At 51.9% G+C, this 20798-nt stretch overlaps 11 protein-coding genes across 11 annotated transcripts; 6 read left to right on the forward strand and 5 right to left on the reverse strand.

Moving 5' to 3' along the window:
* Positions 1-352: 352 nt before the first annotated feature.
* On the reverse strand, positions 353-688 carry CTAM01_05036 (uncharacterized protein; the record flags this gene model as incomplete). Its single annotated transcript, XM_060521066.1, has 1 exon — positions 353-688. A coding segment is annotated over one exon (336 nt), but the record flags the coding sequence as incomplete, so codon positions are not given.
* Positions 689-1337: 649 nt separating this feature from the next.
* On the forward strand, positions 1338-2395 carry CTAM01_05037 (thiazole biosynthetic enzyme; the record flags this gene model as incomplete). Its single annotated transcript, XM_060521067.1, has 2 exons — positions 1338-2223; positions 2301-2395. 2 exons carry the CDS (start codon positions 1338-1340, stop codon positions 2393-2395), a joined length of 981 nt encoding a protein of 326 aa, XP_060384436.1.
* A 460-nt stretch (positions 2396-2855) lies between these two features.
* On the forward strand, positions 2856-3596 carry CTAM01_05038 (uncharacterized protein; the record flags this gene model as incomplete). The annotated part of the gene is made up of 1 exon (XM_060521068.1): positions 2856-3596. One exon carries the CDS (start codon positions 2856-2858, stop codon positions 3594-3596), a length of 741 nt encoding a protein of 246 aa, XP_060384437.1.
* A 930-nt stretch (positions 3597-4526) lies between these two features.
* On the forward strand, positions 4527-6332 carry CTAM01_05039 (uncharacterized protein; the record flags this gene model as incomplete). Its single annotated transcript, XM_060521069.1, has 1 exon — positions 4527-6332. One exon carries the CDS (start codon positions 4527-4529, stop codon positions 6330-6332), a length of 1806 nt encoding a protein of 601 aa, XP_060384438.1.
* Positions 6333-6947: 615 nt separating this feature from the next.
* CTAM01_05040 (uncharacterized protein) lies at positions 6948-7340 on the reverse strand (the record flags this gene model as incomplete). The annotated part of the gene is made up of 1 exon (XM_060521070.1): positions 6948-7340. The coding sequence occupies one exon, from the start codon at positions 7338-7340 to the stop codon at positions 6948-6950; it is 393 nt and encodes a 130-aa protein (XP_060384439.1).
* Positions 7341-9288: 1948 nt separating this feature from the next.
* On the reverse strand, positions 9289-9639 carry CTAM01_05041 (uncharacterized protein; the record flags this gene model as incomplete). The annotated part of the gene is made up of 1 exon (XM_060521071.1): positions 9289-9639. One exon carries the CDS (start codon positions 9637-9639, stop codon positions 9289-9291), a length of 351 nt encoding a protein of 116 aa, XP_060384440.1.
* A 2081-nt stretch (positions 9640-11720) lies between these two features.
* Positions 11721-12560, forward strand: CTAM01_05042 (uncharacterized protein; the record flags this gene model as incomplete). The annotated part of the gene is made up of 1 exon (XM_060521072.1): positions 11721-12560. One exon carries the CDS (start codon positions 11721-11723, stop codon positions 12558-12560), a length of 840 nt encoding a protein of 279 aa, XP_060384441.1.
* A 174-nt stretch (positions 12561-12734) lies between these two features.
* Positions 12735-12959, forward strand: CTAM01_05043 (uncharacterized protein; the record flags this gene model as incomplete). The annotated part of the gene is made up of 1 exon (XM_060521073.1): positions 12735-12959. One exon carries the CDS (start codon positions 12735-12737, stop codon positions 12957-12959), a length of 225 nt encoding a protein of 74 aa, XP_060384442.1.
* Positions 12960-13911: 952 nt separating this feature from the next.
* Positions 13912-14622, forward strand: CTAM01_05044 (2OG-Fe(II)oxygenase; the record flags this gene model as incomplete). Its single annotated transcript, XM_060521074.1, has 1 exon — positions 13912-14622. The coding sequence occupies one exon, from the start codon at positions 13912-13914 to the stop codon at positions 14620-14622; it is 711 nt and encodes a 236-aa protein (XP_060384443.1).
* Positions 14623-14741: 119 nt separating this feature from the next.
* CTAM01_05045 (hydroxymethylglutaryl-CoA synthase) lies at positions 14742-16379 on the reverse strand (the record flags this gene model as incomplete). The annotated part of the gene is made up of 5 exons (XM_060521075.1): positions 14742-14879; positions 14937-15068; positions 15125-16068; positions 16159-16261; positions 16323-16379. The coding sequence occupies 5 exons, from the start codon at positions 16377-16379 to the stop codon at positions 14742-14744; spliced, it is 1374 nt and encodes a 457-aa protein (XP_060384444.1).
* An 830-nt stretch (positions 16380-17209) lies between these two features.
* On the reverse strand, positions 17210-20178 carry CTAM01_05046 (uncharacterized protein; the record flags this gene model as incomplete). Its single annotated transcript, XM_060521076.1, has 10 exons — positions 17210-17274; positions 17340-17567; positions 17646-18343; positions 18410-18501; positions 18572-18712; positions 18776-18876; positions 18941-19776; positions 19834-19853; positions 19919-20023; positions 20080-20178. The coding sequence occupies 10 exons, from the start codon at positions 20176-20178 to the stop codon at positions 17210-17212; spliced, it is 2385 nt and encodes a 794-aa protein (XP_060384445.1).
* Positions 20179-20798: the final 620 nt, after the last annotated feature.

The raw sequence follows: 20798 nt of genomic DNA on the forward strand, positions 1-20798 counted from the left end.
CAATAGCAGGTAGACACATCATCTGAGATGCCTGGCCCAAGTAAGGACTCGCTGTCTGATAAGGATCAATCCTGCATCGGCGGTTAAGTTCAGCAACCACTCAGAGACGGCCCATTTGAGCAAGTTTTCTTTGACATGTTCCTTTCATCACGTTACTACGCACCATTGCTGTGCTTTCTTGGTGCGCGAATTTTCGTACGCTCTGTACAGAGTACCTTTTACGTTTCCCATTGCCTTGGGGGTATAAGGTGCTGAGGTACGCGGGCGCGCCAATGCCTCTAACAGCAACTCCGCGTGAAGTAAAGGAGCGCCCGCCCCACCCCGCCCGTGTCGTGCCGTTGGACTGGGCTCGCTAGGAGGTGTGGGGTGACGGCATGCAGGCGGGAGGTTTCGTCCGGCGTCGGCGGGGGGTGGTAGGAAACCTTAGTTTCGGCCTGATGATTTCTTTTTCATACTGTTGTGAATGTGGACAAGTGTTACACATGTATGGATTCCAAGACATGCTTGAGTCCGACTTCTCATTGCTTCGAAGCTGGAATTCTCGGTAATTTCTGGACCGGTCGGCGGGAGTTAACGGCACGGAAGGGATGGGAGGGAGGGGGCAAGGAACCGATCCCGGAGGCGGGTGCCATCGGCTTTCGGGAACGACTCCGCCGGTGGGGTTCAACGACACATAGTTTAGACACCTCCACCCTCTGTGATTACTTCGCACCTCATAGGACGTGGAAGTGAGTGTACTGCATGAATACTGTTGGGAGAGCACTGGCCGATCCCGCCCCTAGAAGCGCTGGCCGAGCAAGCGGGCGGAGGTCTGAAGGGGGAAAAGAGCTCAGGATTGCGCATGTATGATGTCTTTTACCCCGCAGGAGATAGTCCAAAGTTCGTGCTATGCAGTCTCTTATCAATTGTCTATATAACATGCTCATATCTCGGTCGTCTTCCTCCCTTCTTTATTTTTCCCTCTTCTGTAACCAAGTTTCGTTGACCAGCTTCGATATACACACACAAATAGTAGGCCCATTTCCGTGTAACCGGACGCATACAGACTGACACCTTCACAGGAGGCACTTTGCCGTACAAGCATCTTCACGAGTATGTGAAAACTCTTGAGCGCAAATGCATGAGCCGGTGCCCACCCGAGCGCAGACGTCGCTACCATCACTCTTCCCCATGATGAGTTAGCAACCGATGCCGACGGTGTGGCTGAGAATATACGGCCTTGAACTTGATCTGGATAATACCAGCGAAAGGATCATGCACCCTAACACAAATAGATTACACCAAGAACACACCTACTCGAGAAGTTCTTCCGAACCCCAACGACAACAAAAGACAAAATGGCTCCTCCCGCTGCAATCTCCCCCGTCCGCGACTACGCCGTCCCCGTGATGGCCAATAAGTCCAAGCCCTCTACCCCCGTCCCCACCACCGCTGCCAACGCTTCTACCAAGGTGGAAGACATGTTCGGCAAGTGGGATACCTTCAAGTTCGCCCCCATCCGCGAGTCCCAGGTCTCGCGCGCCATGACGCGCCGCTACTTCTCCGACCTCGACACCTACGCCGAATCTGACGTCGTCATCGTCGGCGCCGGGTCCTGTGGTCTCTCCACGGCCTACGTCCTCGCCAAAGCCCGCCCGGACCTCAAGATCGCCATCGTCGAGGCCGGCGTCGCGCCCGGTGGTGGCGCGTGGCTTGGAGGGCAGCTATTCTCCGCCATGGTCATGCGCAAGCCCGCCGAAGTCTTCCTGGACGAGGTCGGTGTTCCGTACGAGGATGAGGGAGACTTTGTCGTGGTGAAGCACGCTGCGCTGTTCACGTCCACCGTCATGAGCAAGGTGTTGCAGTTCTCCAACGTGAAGCTGTTCAATGCCACCACGGTCGAGGATCTAATTACTCGCAAGAACGAGGATGGCAGCCTGCGGGTCGCGGGTGTGGTTACCAACTGGACGCTCGTCTCCATGCACCACGACGACCAGTCTTGTATGGACCCCAACACCATCAACGCGCCGCTCGTGGTGTCGACTACCGGCCACGACGGCCCATTTGGCGCGTTCTGCGTCAAGAGGCTTGTGAGCATGAAGCAGATTGAGCAGCTTGGTGGCATGCGCGGGCTGGACATGCAGAGTGCCGAGGACGCGATCGTCAAGGGGACGAGGGAGATTGTGCCGGGGTTGATTGTGGGCGGGATGGAGTTGAGTGAGGTTGATGGTGCCAACCGTATGGGTGAGTCGTCTCCTTTCACATACTTGGTTTGATGAGATGAGTGTTACGTTTTGCTAACGTCCTCGGGTGTTATTCAGGTCCGACTTTCGGTGCCATGGCTCTCTCTGGAGTCAAGGCTGCCGAGGAGGCTCTTGCCATCATTGATGCCCGCAAGAAGCAGAACGAGCTCTAGACTGGGGTAGTCTGATGGGACGGTCATTTTGTTTCATCCGAACATTGGAACATGGTCGCTCGCTGCTTTCCAGATCAGGTAGGTTTGGGTTGAGGTGACACGAGATTGGATACTTTGTCATGGTTTGAGATCAAGTACATAAGATACAACATTCAAGTATGATCTGAATACAGTCACTCTTTTGATACTATGATTGGAGGTATACCTGTGATGTGAAGATCGAAGAACCTTGACAGCTGTATGGCTCTGACCTTCAGAAGTATGCGATCTCTCAGGTAGTGGTGAAAAGGCACCTTGCTGGCTTACCTCAACCCACCTTGGGCAGTCAAGGTTGCTCAGGCATAGCGAAATCTAACTGAGTCAAGCATCCTCCCATAAGATCCCACCCCAGCAGCCAACTATCAAAGCCCAAACTACAGACATCTCTTCCACACTCCCTCACAACACCTCACATACCAACATGTCACCCAACATGGACATGACTACTATCGGAGCGCTTGTGACTGAGCGTCAAGCCAACGACTTTATGGCTTTCCGTGATGACATAACTGCCTGGCAGAACACGAGAAACCAGTACAGAAGCTCCGGAAAAGAGGTTCCTCCGGCGATCGCAGCCGTCACAAGCTGGATCGAAGCCCAACTTGAGAAAGCAGTCGGGGCCATATACGACGGCGTATTGGAGACAGCACACGTCTATTGTAACCGGATACGGTACGGAATGAGGGCCTTCGAACAGTTCACGCGCGAGGAGGCACTGTATGGCGGCCTCATCATGGAGCTCAGGCAGATCTTGAGAGACCACGACCTGATGAAGGACCTCCACTGTAGCGCCAAACGCCTGCCAGAACTATGCGTCAAACACGACATGAAGGAAATTACGCCTCAGGAGATTGAGGACGCACAAGATCAACAGGGTTGGAGGGCGGCCACGAATTGGTCGGACTTGATCCGGGAGGTCGATCGGGAGCTTCGCTGCACCGCCGAGTGGAATCATTGCTACGGAAGGTACGGGGAACGTGGCTGGCGAAGCACGCCTTTCGAATGTCCGCCAAAACCGAAAACGCCCTTCTCGAATGTGGCGCGGGCAGTTATCGACCTTTGCCTCGATGAGGTCAGCGAGGAGGATAACTGGGAGTCCGTCGTGGAGATTGTTCGAGAACAGATAACAACGCCGAATGACTTCAGCCCCTACACAAAATAATTTGGTGTGTTCGATTACCCGAGTTACCGAACGGAAGCGACATGACGGAACGTTCTCGTAGAGACCCATTACTTAGCTGGGCGACGCGAGACTATGGCCTCTGGTAGAGTAGAAGGTTGATGATATGAACCTCGATAGAGTGCAGAGAACATTGATACATTCACATTTGAGAAGATTGGCTGAAATACTCAAACCAACTGAGGCAGCCCGTTATAGAGAGCTTTCGCCAACGCGAAGGGGTACCCTCCTAATAATTCATTGAAGTCAAGGGCGCTTCTCAGTCTCGATACATCATACGGATTTGAGAAACGTTTCAATACTACAAGCCTAGCATTAGATACTTATGCAATTAGAAGTATTTGAAAAGTCCATCGTTCCGACATAGGTTGCTGTCGTATGCATCAATCTCAATATTTGCCCCAAACAGCTTACGACATGTTCATTTTCCTGTGGTAAACGATAGATCTGGAGAGAAATCCGGCAACGTCAACGCCCAATCAACTCAACACATGCATCAAAGGCGGTTTTGTCTTATTATTAGATAGTAAAGACCATTGATTCTACAAAGTGTTGACTTTCTTTTACTTGATTCCCCCTTTCAGTTCAGGAACGTAGTATTTACACATTGTATACCACTGCAAAGGCTCTTTGTGCTGAATAACAAGGAGACAATGAAGCGAGTCTGCAAAGATCTGCATTATTTGCTGCGTATAAATGCAACTCGTTTCGTCTTCAGTCTAGAGCTTTCCAATCCAGTCCATCACATTAAAGCAGGAATTCTCAACATCACCATTCAATTCCTGACCTCCAGCATTCCAGCACAATTTTCTTCACCATCATCTCCAGGCATCATCTGACCATCTAACCTAAAGGACAAAGCCCGACATTGCAATTGTCATCTCATTCATCCTCACAAGAATTCCGATCATCATGTGTCTTATCCTCCAGCCAACCTCCCAATGCAAGGTGTGTCTCCAACTCACCCGACTCGAAGACGTAAACCAATTCTGCGCCAACACCGTCAACATCCCTAGCGGCACTAACTGGGCCAACATCTCACCTTCCATCCTAGGCTCCTGCGGCACCCTAAAGCTGACGAGAGTCCAACGTCTTGCTCAGTTCGTCTGCGAACACTGCCGCTGGTCGGCAGAACAGGCAGCCAAGGACTTTTACGAGTTCCTCTATCCGTCGCCGCACAAGTACTTTGGAGAATCGGCCCACGGCTTCGCTGAAGAGTTTTTGAGCCGTCCGAGTGCGCCTTCTCCCGGGAAGCAACGTCCGTTTCCCCGGAATAACAAGGGTAAGTCTTACAGCTTGCCTCTTCTAGCCAGGATCGCAATCTCGAGATTCCCGATCCCAGCTGGGTCGGGTTCGCCCCAGTCTGAGGCGTCGTCTGAGGCATCAGTCGCCACGACGCACTTGAATCACCTCTCAACTCTGGACCCGCCGGCGAGATCCAAGTATGAGTTCCACTCTTCATCAAGTGTGTATTCATGTACTAGTGAGTCAAGCGATGAAGACAGTCTGGAGGATAATCAGAACGACAGCCGATGCCTTCTATGGGCCAATTCGGTAGACCTTATGAACAGCAAACAACAGCCACCACCTCTGAACATGCTGATCGATCAGACTCAGAACCTTCCGGATACCCCCAAGTCCGCCAAGCAACTCCGGGTCATATCATCTTGGGGCGCGAGGGCCGCTCACAACCCCGAAGAAGACCCCTGGTGGCTACCCGAGACCTGGGGTGCCATACAGGACCTCACCGACGATCTTGTCGAATATCTCAGCAAGGCTGAGCTTATCAGCACCTTTCACGGCCACAGTGTTCACGTCTCTCGCAACGAAAACGATACAAGTGCCTGGGACGAGAGCCTCACCGTCATCATCGTGACGCCTGGAGGAACAAGAGCCCGCATCATGACTGGGGAAGTGTATCAGCAGGGCGTAAGCCTGGCGGGCCTCCGCATGATTGATCGGGCTCGGTACCAGCACATCTCCAAGAAGGAGCAGAAGCATATGGAAAAGGCGGGACTCGGCTGCATCTTCTACCCGTGTAGAGTCGCGAGTTGTCCGCTCTCTCATAAGAAAGATCAGCATCAGCCGTGGCCTTCGAATGGCGAGAGCTTGCTTGCTGGCTTAGAAAGGGGATACCGGATGCGGAAGAACTGGAAGTCTCGGGCTAGTATTTCTGCCTCTATGGCGCCGACGCCGACTCCTCGTCAGTATTCAACCCCGTTTCCTGTTCGAGGTCGATCGCCTGTCGTTGATGGGGGACTTTCCCGCCGTCGACCGGCTCCGCTGGATCTGACAAAGACAAAGGAAGTGAGATTCACTGATGCAGCAGATGTTACTGAATCGACCTGGTCCCGTGGAGATGTGACGCCTCATCCGAGCAGTCTTCAGACAGCAATCTCAGATGAGGAGGAGGAGGGTCCCCTCACGACGCCTGACTGGTTCGAACCTCTGATGAACACACCACTCAAGGTGAAAGGCGATATGATGGTGAAGTACGGGGGTAGAGCTGGTAGAGTTCGACCCCAGAACTACGACTTGAACCCGGCCAGCGAGAGCAATGAATCACCACTTCCCCATGTTCGTTCCGAGACAAGTCGACAGCAGATTCCCCAGACTTGGGATGCCTCAATCTTTGGGCAAGTATACAACGCCAGAAGGGCTGCGGCTGATTCATCATGCGACGACACCTCCAAGTTGCGTGCCCTACCCATGCTCTGAATCAGTTATGGATTTCAAGCCCTGATGAGGATGATACTGACACCTGTGATCCCCCATCTCGGTAGGTAAGTGATTGGGGACGGTTATTGACGTTTGTGGAGTATGAGCTGCGTACGGGTGTCAAGGACGATAGTTACACGAGAATCCATGGATTTCTATAGTTGGGCTAGAATTACTACATGATTCAATAGACCATTCGTTTCAAATCTCACGCTACTGGATCCTTCGGTCAACTGTTTTAAACCTGATTTAGACTAACGATGCTGTATGTGGTCCTAAGCCATAGAATGGTTCTAACCTGGCGCCGGATTAAGGCTGATCGGCATCTTGCTTTCTCTAACCCCCCCATTTCCTCAGAGCGAAACCCCCCTCTCCGCCTTTATCATTGATGCAAGTAGGTGTCGATTTGATTGCCGAGAAGAATAGAGGTGTGTATGTGGTTCCTAAAACACTAGATGTTTAGCAGGTTTACATCTCTTCATCGCAACTACTACGTACTGTTTTTCAACACGAATTTCCGTGACAATACCGTTACGAGCTGCTTCCATATTGGTGTTCGAAAAAGATGGAGACAATTCACGTTTCGTGTGGAAAAAAAGACGCTCTTCTCCAGGTTCACATCCTCTTCTTGCTCGTACACTTGAGTGGGCCAAACTTGTTCCTGGTGGCCTCCCACCACGCGGCACCGACCATACCCTCGTTGCAAATCCCCACCGTCGCGAAGCGCCAGGTCATGATGCCCTCCCACTTGTTCTCGCAGCCGGAGTCCGGGCTCGGGGCGCATACCGGGAATTTCTTGAGGTTGTCCCAGAGACCGCCGCAGATGTCAGGGATCTTGTCGACGTCGGGGACCATGGCGTGGATCATCCACTTGCGGTTGAGGTTCATCATCTTGAAGTAGTTGCCCGTGCAGGTGGGTTGACCTTGCTTTAATACCTGCGTCTGTTGCCCCAGCACGCTGGTGATGGAGAGGGCTATGGCGAAAACGGCTGTTGCGGAGAACTTCATGTTTGATGGTTGTTGTCGTAGGTCTCAATTCTTGTGGATGGATGCGATAAGTCGTCTTCAGATGGTTGTGTCTGAAATGTGGTGTTTGATTTTTCTTTCTTGAATGGTATAAGAAAGAGAATTTCAAAAGCTGACCGCTGTCCGGCATTTGTGTCATTAAGTCTATCCAGAGAGGTATCACCGACTGCTTCCAAAGTCGAGTGTGGGACGCGGCTGGCTTTCTTTGGATCTTGGGTCAACCACAGAAAACCCTTCGCCACAAACCTTGTGTGCTGGCTCACCTCCATCCCCAGCCTGACCTTGATGGTGCATCTCATGTTTCTTTTCGTGACATGAATGCATCTCGGCGTTCTTCTCTGTGCTTGGAGTCTGTCTAACTTCCCTCCATGATCACCAAGTGTAAGACAGCGTTCAGCTCAAGATCCTCTGACATTCAAGTTTTAACGATATTGAAATGTTGATCGCGGAAACAAGGAAGAAGACCTTTCACCAACTACAAACCCATACTAGATTTTGCAGGAACCAAACATGAAAGGTATCGTTCTACTTATTTCTCCACCATAGCCCATACAAACTGAAACTGAAAGTCTCAAGGTAGCAACGAGAAAACTTACCCACCTCATCTATATCACGTTTTCTCTGCGCGGACACGTCTGCAACGCTTGCCGGTTCTTCAGGAACAGCTTGTGGCCTTAGACAACGGGACTATCAACTCAGAACAGCAAAAATGCAAAAGTTGGGCCCTAACCAGGATTCGAACCTGGGACCTCTCCCAGATAGGTGAATCCGAAGATGTACCCTGAGGGAGAATCATACCGCTAGACCATCAGGGCTGCTGAGTCATTGAAGACTCGTGGTGTGATGCTCAGGGCCCCAGGGCGAGACCCTATGGAGGTGAGGAGCTCCTCTAGTGGGAAAATTGGTGATCGTAAGAGTGGTGCTGTGGCGGTGGTGGCTGGTGCGTGAGGGCGGGTGGATTTGTGCCCGTCTATAGGCCCGGCGGTGCACATGACTCTCTCTCTGGTCAAGGTAAACGGTTGCTCTCGCGAAAGTAGCGCTTCATTGCTTTGGGGCCCATGGGTGCCGTGGCAGCATCAACTGCCAATTCGCCCTTCATTAAAGCGTTGTCCCGTGCTTGATAGCGGTGACATCAAATTCGTGTGCACGTCAAGTGCATTGGGCGCCGCCTCGCCCCATATCCCAGGGGAAGACAATGGTGAATGCTGTTTTGTTGATCAGTTGACAAGTCAGATCGAATCTCAGTCGAGTCCTCGACGGCAGGCCCAAAGCTGTCCCAAAGGGTGAATGATCTTCAGGAACAATTGTTGTAGGCACATTCCACCTGCCTCCCTGGGCAACCACGCGGGCCAAGCACCAAAGGGAAACAATGAAAAGGGAAGACTATTCTTAGAGGCAAACAACCTAGGTCCCTCCGGGTAATGCCACATGGGCGCGCATTTGGTCCGGGTGCGGCTCCCCCTTCTCTGGCGCCGTCGGGACTCTACTGCGTACACAGCCGCAAGCCAAGCTCCCAGGAGAAAGATCGACTCGTCCGAACTTGTTGTCTTTCGCGGTAAACAGCGATAAGCTCCGAACCCCCAAGGCCATCCAAGAAACACCGTTTTGACGGGCTCCCTCCCGCACATGTCTATACCTACGCTCTTAGTGCCCTGAATGCCTGATTAACAGCTGGTCCTGCAGTAGCAGAAGCAGCCAGCCTGCAGGCCATCGCTGGACCGGCGGTAGCTCCATCTGCCCTCAGTCCTGACGAGGCCTATGACGCGTTCAGGATTGCCACTTGCCCACTGGCCTCTGCTGCCAGCACTGCCCCAGTGGAGAAACGGAACAGAAGGAATCGCAGATTCGCACTGCACAGAAAAGGCTCTTCCTTGGAACCAGTTCGAGAGGGGAGGGAGAAGGGGGGAGGGATTTCGGATAGCGACCAGGTTCAATGGCGATTGTGTTCCCACCTGGTGGACCGGGTCGCCGTATCCGTTACGCTGAGCGGCTTGAACGGGCTTCCGCTGGGTTTAGCTGGGAAGATCCAGACCCCATCGGTTCCTGGCACTCCCACTTTCAACCACCCCGGCGGCGTACGGGCCGTTGTGCGGCAGCGGCACTGGGATCGGAACATGGGAGAAGAAAGATGGGACGCCGTGAGTACGAAGTCTCTAATGAGCTGTGTTGCACTGCCGAGGAAACATCCTGCGAATATTGGAAGAGCAATATGGTAAGCGAAGGGAGGTGAAAGGGAAGAACTCAGGGAGAGATGGAATGATGCTCCATTGGCACAATGCATAGCAAAACCCAGCCAGGCGCCTCGGTCACCTTGCCTGTTACCCTGATTTTGCTCTTCTTGAATGGTATGTGTCCGTATCCGTACAGGCAATCTCCAATCCCTCACTTCACAATGCTGTGATATTGTCTCCATCAGGCTGTCTCCATGAGATGATCTTGACGATTGAATGCGTCTATGCTGCATTTCGATGCTCCGAGATATCGAGTCTTCCGAGAGGCTTGCAGATAAGACCAGAACACAACTGAGGGGTTTTCGGGTGCCGAACTTTGCATGCTGACAGCAGGTTGAAGGACGAATAGGACGTCGATGAAGGGGTATTGCGACTATAGGGCTTGGATATGCAACGTCATGGAAGGCAAGCAGTGACGACTGTCTCTGAAGTTCGGGGCCGTCAACTCGCCTGTTCATGAGCATTTGGGTGAGAGATTTAACTTTATGCACTCGGACGCCTCCACCGGATCTCCACCAGGGAAAAGTCTCTGCTTTGGTCGGAGTCATGGAGAGAAATTGAGAAAAGCAAGAAACGGAAACCTGGAGTTGGTACCGCTCTAGACTTCTTATCACGTCTGGAAAGGTTCGAGAAACCTGAATCCGGTCCAGCGGACAGCAAAACACTGCAGGTAAGCAAGGCAGAACTTTGTGCGATTCTGCAGGTCGCTTGTGGACATGTGGACGGGCAGCGTCGATCTTCCCGTCATAGCTCGTGCTTCTCTTGAGTGTCCCGTCGTGCAAAGTTGGAGTGTGGTGGCACTTTGTGGGTGCCATGTTTGTGGTCCACCGACCAAGTCCAAGATTTCGTGTTCCGGTTCCAGGTCGAGGTCCAGGTTCCAGGCCCAGGCGCTGGAGCTAAGTTGACTGTTCCTGACATGGCGGCAAGCCTTTTCCCCTCTCTCACGCAGCCAGAAACCTAACGTGCGGGTGTGCCTGGCCGGCGCGCTTTTCCTGCCGGCATTTGTTGGTGTGGGATCCATGGGGCGTACGGAAAAGAAGGGGACTTTCACTCGACTCGAGAAAGACACTGATGCGTTGTCCAACAGCAACGGGATGTTTTCATCCCGATGTGTGTGTGATGTGGCTTTTAGGCGCTGAATATCCGCATCACCCCAAGATGAGATGGAAATACTTTTGATGACGATCCATCAAACCAAACAAACCCAAGCTTTAGTATCTCATCTTCCCAGTTGATAATCACCCATTGGCAGGTCCGCCGTGTAACGGTCTAGTGATGCTTGGCTTCTGGTTGGCTTGTGAATGGAATGTTACTGCGACCTTGAGGAGGGATTGGCTTGGACTCGAACCTGGGACCAAGCTTTGGCTGGCCGTGGCCCTTTTGGAATTGGCGTGCGGTGAAATTACCTTCCCCACCCCCTTTTCCCGCATCACCGTCCAATCCTGCCCTGGCGCCGGCGGTGCACCATGATCCATCCATGGCCCATTTCCCTCCACCATCCGACTTACCCATGTCTCCCTACTGGTTCCTGGCTCCCACACGTCAAGAGGGAGGTGTGTGTGTCTGTGTGTGCGTGTGCCTGAGTTGGCAGAGCCAAGCTGGCAAGCAGCGAGAGAAACAGAAATTGTTCCTGGCCCGGCCTGTCTGGCCCTGGAACCAGCGATGCCCCTCTCCACATCGCCTAGCCCTCTCGGTCATCACTTCTGGACCTTTACCCGTTTTGGTGTCTGTTCCTGGCTAAGCAGGGTTGTTGACGGGTTGTGATGGGCTGTTAATGGTGGATGATAGAGCAGAACGCGATGTCTTGGTGACGACGCCCCTGTCAACACACCAAGTTCCCCCAGTTTGACAATGTCTCTTGCTAACACGCCTCGCAGAAGGGCGCTTCGAGTGAGATTATTTCCATCCCTTCAAAATGGCTCTCATCTCCCTCCCTTTTCTGGCACATCCCGGTTTCTAGTTTTTTGACACCACCACTCTCTCTTCAAACCATCGTCCAAATCCGCGAGTTATCTTGATAACCCGCTGTCACTCTTTTCCGGACGGGTCTAGCAAACAAAAACACAACGTTTAGCATTCTTAACCACCAACGAGTTTTACGAATCTCTCCACGATCTCCCGATAGTTCAAGATGCACTTCACCTCTGCCGTCGTCCTCGCGGCCGCCTTCGCCGGCGTGTCTGCCCACCCTTCTGCCCACAACCACCAGAAGTTCCACGAGCGCCGCAGCGCTGACGCCGTCGAGGAGCGCGACCTGACCTTCATCAAGAACATCCTCCCCTCCACGACTCCCTCTTCCACCTCTGCCGCCCCCGCCGCTACCTCTGCCGCTTCCACCGGCGGTGTCTACACCCCCTTCTGCAGCGGCTCCAACAGCAAGCGCGCCACCATCGCCGAGATCGCCTACTCTGGCAACACCGGCAGCGCGGACAACTGGGGCTGCAACATGCAGATCGTCAACGACGCCAGCGTCTCCCTCTACAACTACACCACTACCTTCACCGCGAGCGATGCCGACTACTCTTGCTCGTGCTTCAACAAGATCGGCCCTAAGGGCCTGATCGACGGCTGCTGGTTCGCCGCGATTACTTTCACCGTCAAGGAGGGTCAGTCCAAGAACGTCGCCTTCGACGCCGACTCCCAGGGCTCATGCGCCTGCGGCTCCGGCTCCACGGTCCCCAAGACCCCCATCGGCCAGTTCGCTGGCACCTGGCTCGAGTTCGACTGGGGCTCCACCCCCAACGGCGGCAACTCCGGTGCCGACGCCTCCGTCCTCGTCGCCGGCTCTCAGAGCATGGCTTACTTCGGCATGAAGGTCGCTGCCAACGGCAAGACCTGCTCCTGGGTCAAGTCTGACGGCACCAACGAGGGTGCCTACATGCCTGGTATGGAGGCTGAGGATGGTGTCGGCTGCAAGGGCTACTACAAGGGCCACCTGGACGTCACTCTCGGCGACAAGTTCACCGCGTAAGAAAGGTTCATCCTTTTCTTTCCGCCTGGTCCAGTCTTCTTCCCTTGCCTGGGGTGAGTTTTTCGTCGGGGAAAGGGGGTCATCTCACACAAAACCCACGCAAAAAAACCTCGCCACGATGACGAAGCCCAGTAATGGATGTTTTCCTTAATCTTCAGAGCTTCTTGACGGCGCATGGGATACCTCTTTTCTTTCGGGGCACATATTTTGGATGGTGCGGCCTATTTGCCATTGCCCCTCGTGCCCACCACCAGCTTTTTCTGCTTTGGACATTTGTGCAGATTTCTCGGGATATGGGAAAAAGCGTTAACGAACAAGACGGTTGGTTTAAAGGGACGCCTTGTTCAACGGAACGGTTACATAAATCTAGTCCCCCTACCTACCCACACATATACCTAGTGTCTGCTGCTTAATGCGACATCAAAAAACTCATCCTTTAACACCTACTTAAGCTTGCCTCCCCATCTGTGCTCTGCGTTCATGTATCGTTCATCCCGTCATTCGTCTCAAATTTGATTAGCAGTGGGCTTGCCGTGTCTAGCGAGGCACCGCTGGGGATCAAGCTTCAGAACCGTTTCATCCACGACATGGGATGTCGGCAATGCTTGTACGACCCGATCGATTCACTGTTATCATCACCTGAGTCATTTATCTGGCTGTCTCTCAAATCTAATGACAAGCCGGAAGCAGCCTCTCATACCAGTAGGGTTCTCAAGTCCATGGACCTAATGTTGATGTATACAAGGCATACGGCATGCTTTTTGAGTGCTTTACATTCCGTTTTGTCTACCCCGCCGCCCCCAACAGCAAAGAAAACAACCCCACCCCTCATATTCAGTGGCAGTCGCAGTCACATGCAGCTTTTAACCACCGAGAAGCGTATTCCTTGCCAAAAATTTCATCTGCATACATTGAGGCTCTCATCTACGGTAACTAGCTGGAGTGGTTGGGACCACTAAGGCTTCCTTCCCTGTTCTGATATTATCATCAACGACAGAGACCATGGTCACCCCCATGACAGCGTTATTAGCGGACTCTGTGAGCAGTATCTTATTGGTACCGAATCTTGACTTAACATCAAACTCAGGACTCTTCTTGTGGCTGTTGTAAGTGATATGAGTGAGGTTCCTATGGATGGAAATCTTAGAATGAGTCTTCTCTTTCCCATCCGTAGCCGCTACGGTTTCCCGCACGTGCCCCACTTTGGTTCCGTGGTTGTGTCACACTGAACGACTTTTGCCGCTGAGTTAATTTTTGGTTCGACATCATCTCATCCAGCAGTGTAATTCAACAACTCATACTTATCACCACTAGCACAACGAAAGCTCTGCATGGTGCTGAAACTTACGCAATGAACGAACTTTCGATTCAGCCCTCGGGCATCTTCTGGCAAGACGATTATATTACAGCCGAGCATGAGGAAAAGTTAGTACACATTTTTCGCAACGAGCTATCATGGCCAGACCGATCTGGGCGACTGTCTCTCCACTACGGCTACACCTTCGACTACAAAACATTCGGCGTGGATCCCAACGTTCCCTTCAGCCCTTTCCCGGACTGGCTGGAGCCGTTAATTCCTACACGCGAAGGCAGACCACCGGACCAAGTTTGCCTGCAACACTACCCACCCGGCGCCGGCATCCCGCCCCATGTCGATACTCATTCCGCATATGATCAGCTATATGCGCTATCTCTAGGATCGCCCGTCATGATGCAATTCGCCTTGCCACCAGACGATGGCGAGGAAGGAAGGATGGTGGAAGTAGATCTTACCCCGAGGAGCATGTTGCAGATGTCGGGAGACTCAAGACTGCATTGGAAGCACGGAATCAGGAAACGGAAGACGGACACGTTGCCTGATGGAACGGTGCGGAAGAGAGAAGATCGGTGGAGTATCACGTATCGGTGGATCAGGGAGCCGGCCGTATGCGGCTGTGGGAACGCAAAGCTCTGCGACACTGCGCAAAGAGAACTAGGCATTGAGAAGGAGTATCGTTGGAAGAAAGGCGACGAGGATATCGTAGCGGGCGAGGAAGAGAAGATAGGAACCAAGGCTTCATGAAATGATTGGAACTCTATCTGCATTGATGTTCTAAGCCGAGTCATCCTCCTTCACATCAATCTACTACTATAGTCATATTAGGACCCAAAACTTGAGCCGTGAGTATCAAGACCAGGAGTTCATGGCTTCACAGCGTAGAACCTGCGGTAAGCATCATCAACTCTCTCCAGGTAGTACGTTCCAGGAGCCATGACTTCTATACTTCCAGCAGGCTCATAGCCTTTGGCGCCATATGCCTTCAATCTGAGAGAGCAGGCCTGCGAATTGGTGGTTAGTAGCGTCTCGCGAAATCCTTTGGTTAGATTCACTCTCACCTCTTCATACTGCTCAGGATTACAAATCTCACGTTGCTCGAGACGCTTCATTAGGTCAATCTTCTGGACCATCTCGCTGAGATCTCCCGTAATCTTGAGCCCATAGAGAGTGCTGGCAATACCGCTGCCATACTAATGTCGCGTCTCTCGTCAGCAAGGTATTCGCCCATGAATATTACAAGACTTACACTGAACATGCCGATAGTCTTCCCGACACTGTCTCTGAGATCGATGTTGCTGATCAAGCTGATGAGAGAGCAGTACAGACTAGCTGTATACATGTTGCCGCATAAAGTGGGAGCGGCAATGCAGGGCTCAACTCTCGCTTTGAAGAGATCCTTGGACTGGGTGACAAAGATCTTTTCAAGTTCCTTGCTCTTCAGAGACTCCTCGTAGCTGAGCCCGCGGAGCTCTTCCGTCAACGTCGCCTCCCATCGGCTCTTGTCACTATCCAGTCGGAAGTCGTTGTACAACAGTCGTCCATACGACTTGCTCACAATCTTGCAGTTGGGGGTGTGAAATGCCATGTAGTCGAATATGTTCAGCAGGTTGTTAGTGTCAGTTTTCGGCCCAAGTCCGTTCATGCGTTGGTTAGCTGCTTCTACCTTCTCACGAAGACGTTGGTAGCAACCGTCCAGCGCCGACATATACGACCGAAGTGACTCATGTCCATTGACCAGAGGAAACTCTGCCTTGAGATCAGGCTTGTAAAAGTCGTAGGCATGGGTCATGAAGGTTCCCTTGAGCGCCGGCTCCATCGAAAGCAACGCATTGGGGCCCACGAGCATGGCGACACAACCGGCACCGCCCGTGGGACGAGAGGCGGGCTCGTTGTACAAGGCAATATCTGACGCAACAACGATAGCGTTTCGGCCGTCCCACGATCTGGACTCGACCCAGTTGACAGCGTTGAACAAGGCGCTCGTGCCACCGTAGCATGCGTTGATGGTGTCGATACCTTCCAGGCTGGTGTTCCCGGCAGGCTCGAAGAGCTGGGTCAGCACTGTCTTGACAGACTTAGCTTTATCAACCAAGGACTCTGTGCCAACTTCGAGGCGACCAATCGAGTTGGGGTCGATATTGTACTTTCGCATGAGCGAGGATATGGCAGTGAGGGCCATGGAAGATGCATCTAAGCTGGTTAGTAGCCATCGCTGGTATGGAAGACACCAGACCCAGAGCCCAACCGAAATTAGAGTACCCTGGACAAGCGATGACTTACCCTCACGGTCGTTGCAGAAGTTCATATATTTGAGGCCCAAGCCAATGGTGTATTTACCCGCTGAGACGCCTTGGTGCTGTTCAAAGAGAGACTGGTCCAAACACTGGAGTGATTGGTGTCAGCTTTGATAGATGGTATATGGATATGTAGAAGGAGATGCGGACCTGTCCAGAGACGTAGATTTCCATGGCTTTGATGCCAACATTCTCAGGATATGCCATCGCGAATGTAGAAAGTATTTGCTCCTAAACAGAGGGTAAAGACGTAGAACAATGAAGATGTCCAGAGTGTGAGACCCAAATGATAGATGCAAGATGCAATAGTATATTGATATAATAACAAGACTTGTCAGCTTAAATCTCATGCACTTGAGCCGTTGGAGTCACCGAATTCATATATACACAGATTGGACTATACTGGCAGGAGCTTGATGCTGGGCATAACCAGAATTTGGCATCTTGAAAGTTAAAAGCACAGCCCACGAGATAGGTTTGGATGATGAGATCGATATCATCCGATTGTTTCCCCATGACCAGCTGAATGTCTAGTTCGACAGCCTTCTGTGTTAGCCAATTCAGCTTCTCGATACGGAGAATGATGATTTCTCTTGCGGAAATAAGCTTGTTCTGTCAAGACAGTCCCTAGCGCACCCTGACAAGCTGAAGCCGTTGCTTGATCCTTGTGTGTTTCTACTACTCAAGGTTCGTTCGACGGTCCGCTTACGGACCAACTCAGGTGGATGGAGATACAAGCAAAGATGCTGATTCGTTCATTGTTTCCGTTTTTCGATCCATCAAAATTGCTTGGGAACTGAATCTGGTATCTCATGGATCATACGCCATGTTTCAGCAAGGGTATTTCTGATGGTTGTGGAAACCGTTGGGAACTTTTGCTCAGGAACCAGTCGGGCGGACCAATCCGCAGTCCAAGGTGCCTTTCACTACGGATGCATCCGCGACCCCACATCATAGTCTTTCTGCGACTCCACGAATTGAACTGCTACCCCATTGCCAAGCTTTCCGTGGAAGCCGTGCCGTCATGACGCGGAACGTCAGACTTCTCCCTGGGACAATCGAGATGCAAAGGCTTGCAGGGCGTGGTTCATGGCATTCGTGTCTACGCGTCGAGCGTGGCTTAGCAAACGGATAAGCGAGAAAGACAGGGGAAACAAAAGTACTCACAAGGCCACGCCCACTGCCCCAACAACACTTGGTAGTGAAACAGGGCTCTAGAAGCTAGATCCGAACGGTCTCCGTCGAACGAGATGCACTGCTCATCTAGTTCCTTCAGAATGTCTTGAAACAAGTGGTCGATGGCATCCAAGCTTTCTTTCTCTCCCTCTAGGACAGAGACAGAAGGTGGTGATGTAAGACTTTGCCGAAGACTCAGCCACCACGACACAATCAGCGCTAAGCGAAAAAAGGACGAACATGTCACCCATCAGCAATTCAAGTCTTGAAATGACGATCCGGAACATGATTGCTTACCAGTCTCATATGCTACCATTGGGCCAAGCCCACCGAATTCGAATGCCGCCTTCCGCTGCCTATGAGCGATGCCTGTCAGGGTATCCGCCAACCAAGAAGTCGCTGCGTACTTGATGACAACAAGAACCTTCCTTTCAGTTGGGAGATTGGGGATTGCCAGATGATGTTGAGGTTCTTTTGCAATTCTCTTCAGGACCTGGAGCTCCTGACCCATATAGAGATGGTGGTACGCAGAGCTGAGCAGACACAGACACTCCGTCATCATGGGATCACTCTTCATGCTTTGCGTACCTTCAGCGTGAGGGTGACTGCGCCATAGAGTCTCCCACGCTTGAAGGCTCCTCTCCATCTTTGCACAGTATTCGCGGTCAAGGACAGGAGCCATTTCAGGAGAGTAGCGTTCTCTAGCACAGATGTTCGCCACGAGAGCACCAATCAATGTGAGAAGCCCGAATGAGCTCATGGCTACCGCGGGATACTCGCCAGTGAAAACTCGTCTCGAGGTTTCGACGAGATTGACTGGTTTGTACGCCTGCCATTCCTTGTTGTGGGCCCATTCTTCAGCTGACGGTGCTCGCCAGAGGCTGTCGTTTGAGGGGACGATCATCTCCGCTGTGACTTGAGGTGCGGCGATACATGTTGATTCAGGGTCGAGGAGCGATATGGCTGCGTTCAGAATGCAAGTCCAGCTTGCAAGTCTGTACATATAAATGCAGGGAGTCAGATGTCGTATTGCATCAGTGGAGGGCCAGAAGCTCACTGACCTGCTTAACGTCTCTATAAAGATCCAGTCCTTCCAATCAGGGTCCTGAGCTGACTGGACTCCACGAACTTGCATTTCTACTGCGCGCAGTAACTTGAAAACATCAGTATGAGGTGACCTTGAGATAACTTCAAAGCCAGTGGACGGAAGACGCCTGACTTACATCTGTTACAAGCGAGAATTGTCGTTGCGCTTGTCGCGCATACCTGGGGTTGGCTGAAAAAGCTCCAAACTGAATACACAATAGGGCAGTCTGTATTGGCCACAACTCTGAGATAGAGCTCTGCAAGAGGTCTTGCTCGTACTGGAGGAAGAATGAGAACCGAGCACAGAGGGACGAAAGAAACACAAAGGTTGAGCTACGCACCTGAACTAGGAGATGGCAGGAAGCTTCATAGGCCTTAGAAGCAGGACCATGCTCTGATACAATGCAGCCACCGATGGCCAGCATGCCCAAAAGCAAAGATGCTGCAAGATAGTGTCGCAACTAGTTAGTTAAGCCTATTTGCTGCCTGCTGTGCATGCTGCCTACCTGGAGTAGCTGAAAGGATGAAAGTCGGCTGATGCACTATGGGCGTATGTATGTCAAAGTGTTCGAAGTACGCGTTGATCCAACGTGAAATCTGATTGCGACTGAGACAGATTGAGTCTGAAGTACTAATTGCAGTGCCCTTGGCCTTGGCGAAAGCGTTGTTGACGGCAGTGGCACCGTCATCTGAGCATCTGAAAAGATGAGGTGTGTCATAGGAAGATTGGTACTGAGGTAGGCTCTCGGGAGCGTCGAAGAATAGTGAGACTGGTGCTACACGTCGACTTGGATCTAAGAGGATGCATGGTTCTGCAGAAGGGGGTGAGATGATGGTGTTGGTACTGAAGTCAAACATCAAGTCTGTGACGCCCCTCAAGTCGAAATCGTCTAGGTAGATCTCAGATATGAATGAGTCTCCGAGCATTGGAAAGTCGGGGAGATCGACGTGCTGTGCCCCCGAGCCAGGATTGATCTCAGATGTGGTGGGCCCGGTGGTTCTTGAAGAGGCTCCTTGGCTGAGTCGACCTGTTTCGTCAGCTTGCTGAGCGACGATAGCGGTATCTAGAGCTCGATCGTCCTTGCTTATTGTAGCACTCTGATCTGCATTCGATTGAGGCGAGCTCAACTCGGACTCGGCTGTATCTTCATCTCCTGATTGGCGAGCTACGATAGAACCATCACTAGATCCACCGCATTGAGGAACAACCAGAATCGTAGTACTGATCTCGCCTATTTGGCTGCTGTCAATGAGATCAGTGGTCACACCAGAATTCTCCACATCATTGAGACCTTCTCTTTGTGGTTCAGTCTGATCAACCGGGTGACAACTGCCTTCTAAGCTGGGAGTTTGATGTAAGTACTCATGACCAGGACCTCAAATTTACTTCCTGACCTACATCAAAATATCATCTATTGACTTTCGAAAATCATGTTCTGCACTGGCCTGAGTGAAGCCCTCTTCATGTTGTGATGTCGATAAACCTTGAGCAGGCTTTCCTGGGCACTTCTTTTGATGTCGACGTAGAACATCTGTCCTGCCAAAACTAGCGCCGCAAGGTAGACATTTGAAAGGCTTTCGATTCTCATCTGACCCATTTCTATCAGCTGAAAGATCCGATGGAAGAGGTGACCAGAAGACTTACGTGACGCAACGTGCCGTATGAGATGCTCCGCCCTGATAAATGTTTTCTGGCAATAGGTGCACCTATGTGGACGCGGACGACCCGGCTGTGCTTGGCCATCTTCACTTGCTTAATGTTCAGGATGTATCAGAAAGTTGCTCTTACGTCATCAAGAGAGGTGGGCGGGTGCTCACAGCTTCTAACTCCCCGCCTAAAGGCTGACTTCTTCGTCTCTCGTGGAGACGACCGGGCGTTGTCTCGTTGTCGACTCATTTCCACTGATACAGCCTCTGTGCCGTCTTTTCTGTCGTCCTCATCTCTTCTCTCAAATGTGGTGAGCAAGTAGGGATATTACTGGCGAATCAAGAAAGATGGAAGTTGTCTTCAGCGCTTTCGGCAATTGAAGGAACGGACATGGTGTTTGCGGGGATCCGAGACGCTAGGACCCGGGGTAGGCGGTGCTGATTCAGGCCTGACTCAACAGGTGTATCCGTAGATGGGGCGCTTTCCTAAGTGCCGCTGTTCGTATGTTGTACGAAGCGTGGGAAAGTGCTTGTCGCTAATGTCTTGGCTTTGCAGCAGTGTGTTTGCGCGGTTTGACCGAAATCCAGCCAGTCCAAATCCCTCTGCGTGGGTCAAATCGAAATCCATGTCTGTTGACGATGAGTTTGACAGTGTTATTTCTCCGAGTTTACTTGATCTTTGAATGAATTTTAGGTTGACTGTTATTTGAAATGTAA

The sequence above is a fragment of the Colletotrichum tamarilloi genome, assembly GCF_030869305.1.
Source record: "Colletotrichum tamarilloi strain Tom-12 chromosome Unknown Scaffold_12.1, whole genome shotgun sequence".
Taxonomy (NCBI): domain Eukaryota; kingdom Fungi; phylum Ascomycota; class Sordariomycetes; order Glomerellales; family Glomerellaceae; genus Colletotrichum; species Colletotrichum tamarilloi.